Below are 443 nucleotides of genomic sequence, written 5' to 3' on the forward strand. Positions count from 1 at the left end.
CCCGGCCCCGGGCTGCGCCCTAAGTAGCCCCACAGCTGGGGGGTGGAGGGGTGGGCCCACGGCGGTGGGCGAGGCTCGGAACTGACGCATGCGCGCATCTGGGCATGCCGGACGTGCCCAAGAAGCCGCGGTAGGGGGCGCTCGGCCTTCTTCCTCCCGTCCCACCCGCGGAGCAGTAGAGTCCAGGGCACTGCGGCTAGAGAGGTGGAGCGACGCGGTGTATGCTGGGGAGGCGGAGTCGTTTCCCTGTTACCGCCATCTTGGTTTTTTTCCCTGTGGCACCGCGGGCCGAGGGGTGTGGAGAGTATGGAGGGGTTGCTGGCCGTCACCCGCTCCTTCTCGGTGCGTACGGCGGGATAGGAGAGTGCAGTGGGCCGGGGCCGGGGACGGAAGGAGGAGGAGGCGCTGCTGCTGCCTTTTGGGCCGGGGGACGGGGCGGCGGG

At 70.4% G+C, this 443-nt stretch overlaps 1 protein-coding gene across 1 annotated transcript in view; it reads left to right on the plus strand.

Annotated features, from left to right (window-relative positions):
* The first annotated feature begins 34 nt into the window (after positions 1-34).
* Positions 35-443, plus strand: part of LOC102382486 (cytochrome b-c1 complex subunit 2, mitochondrial) — a 23,665-nt gene continuing 23,256 nt past the window's right edge. Inside the window, exon 1 of the mRNA XM_006026113.3 lies at positions 35-342. Coding sequence (XP_006026175.1) covers positions 307-342 — 36 coding nt within the window. The 5' untranslated portion in view covers positions 35-306. The remainder of the gene's footprint in view (positions 343-443) is intronic.

This window comes from Alligator sinensis, unplaced genomic scaffold (genome assembly GCF_000455745.1).
Source record: "Alligator sinensis unplaced genomic scaffold, ASM45574v1 scaffold330_1, whole genome shotgun sequence".
NCBI classification, from domain to species: Eukaryota; Metazoa; Chordata; order Crocodylia; family Alligatoridae; genus Alligator; species Alligator sinensis.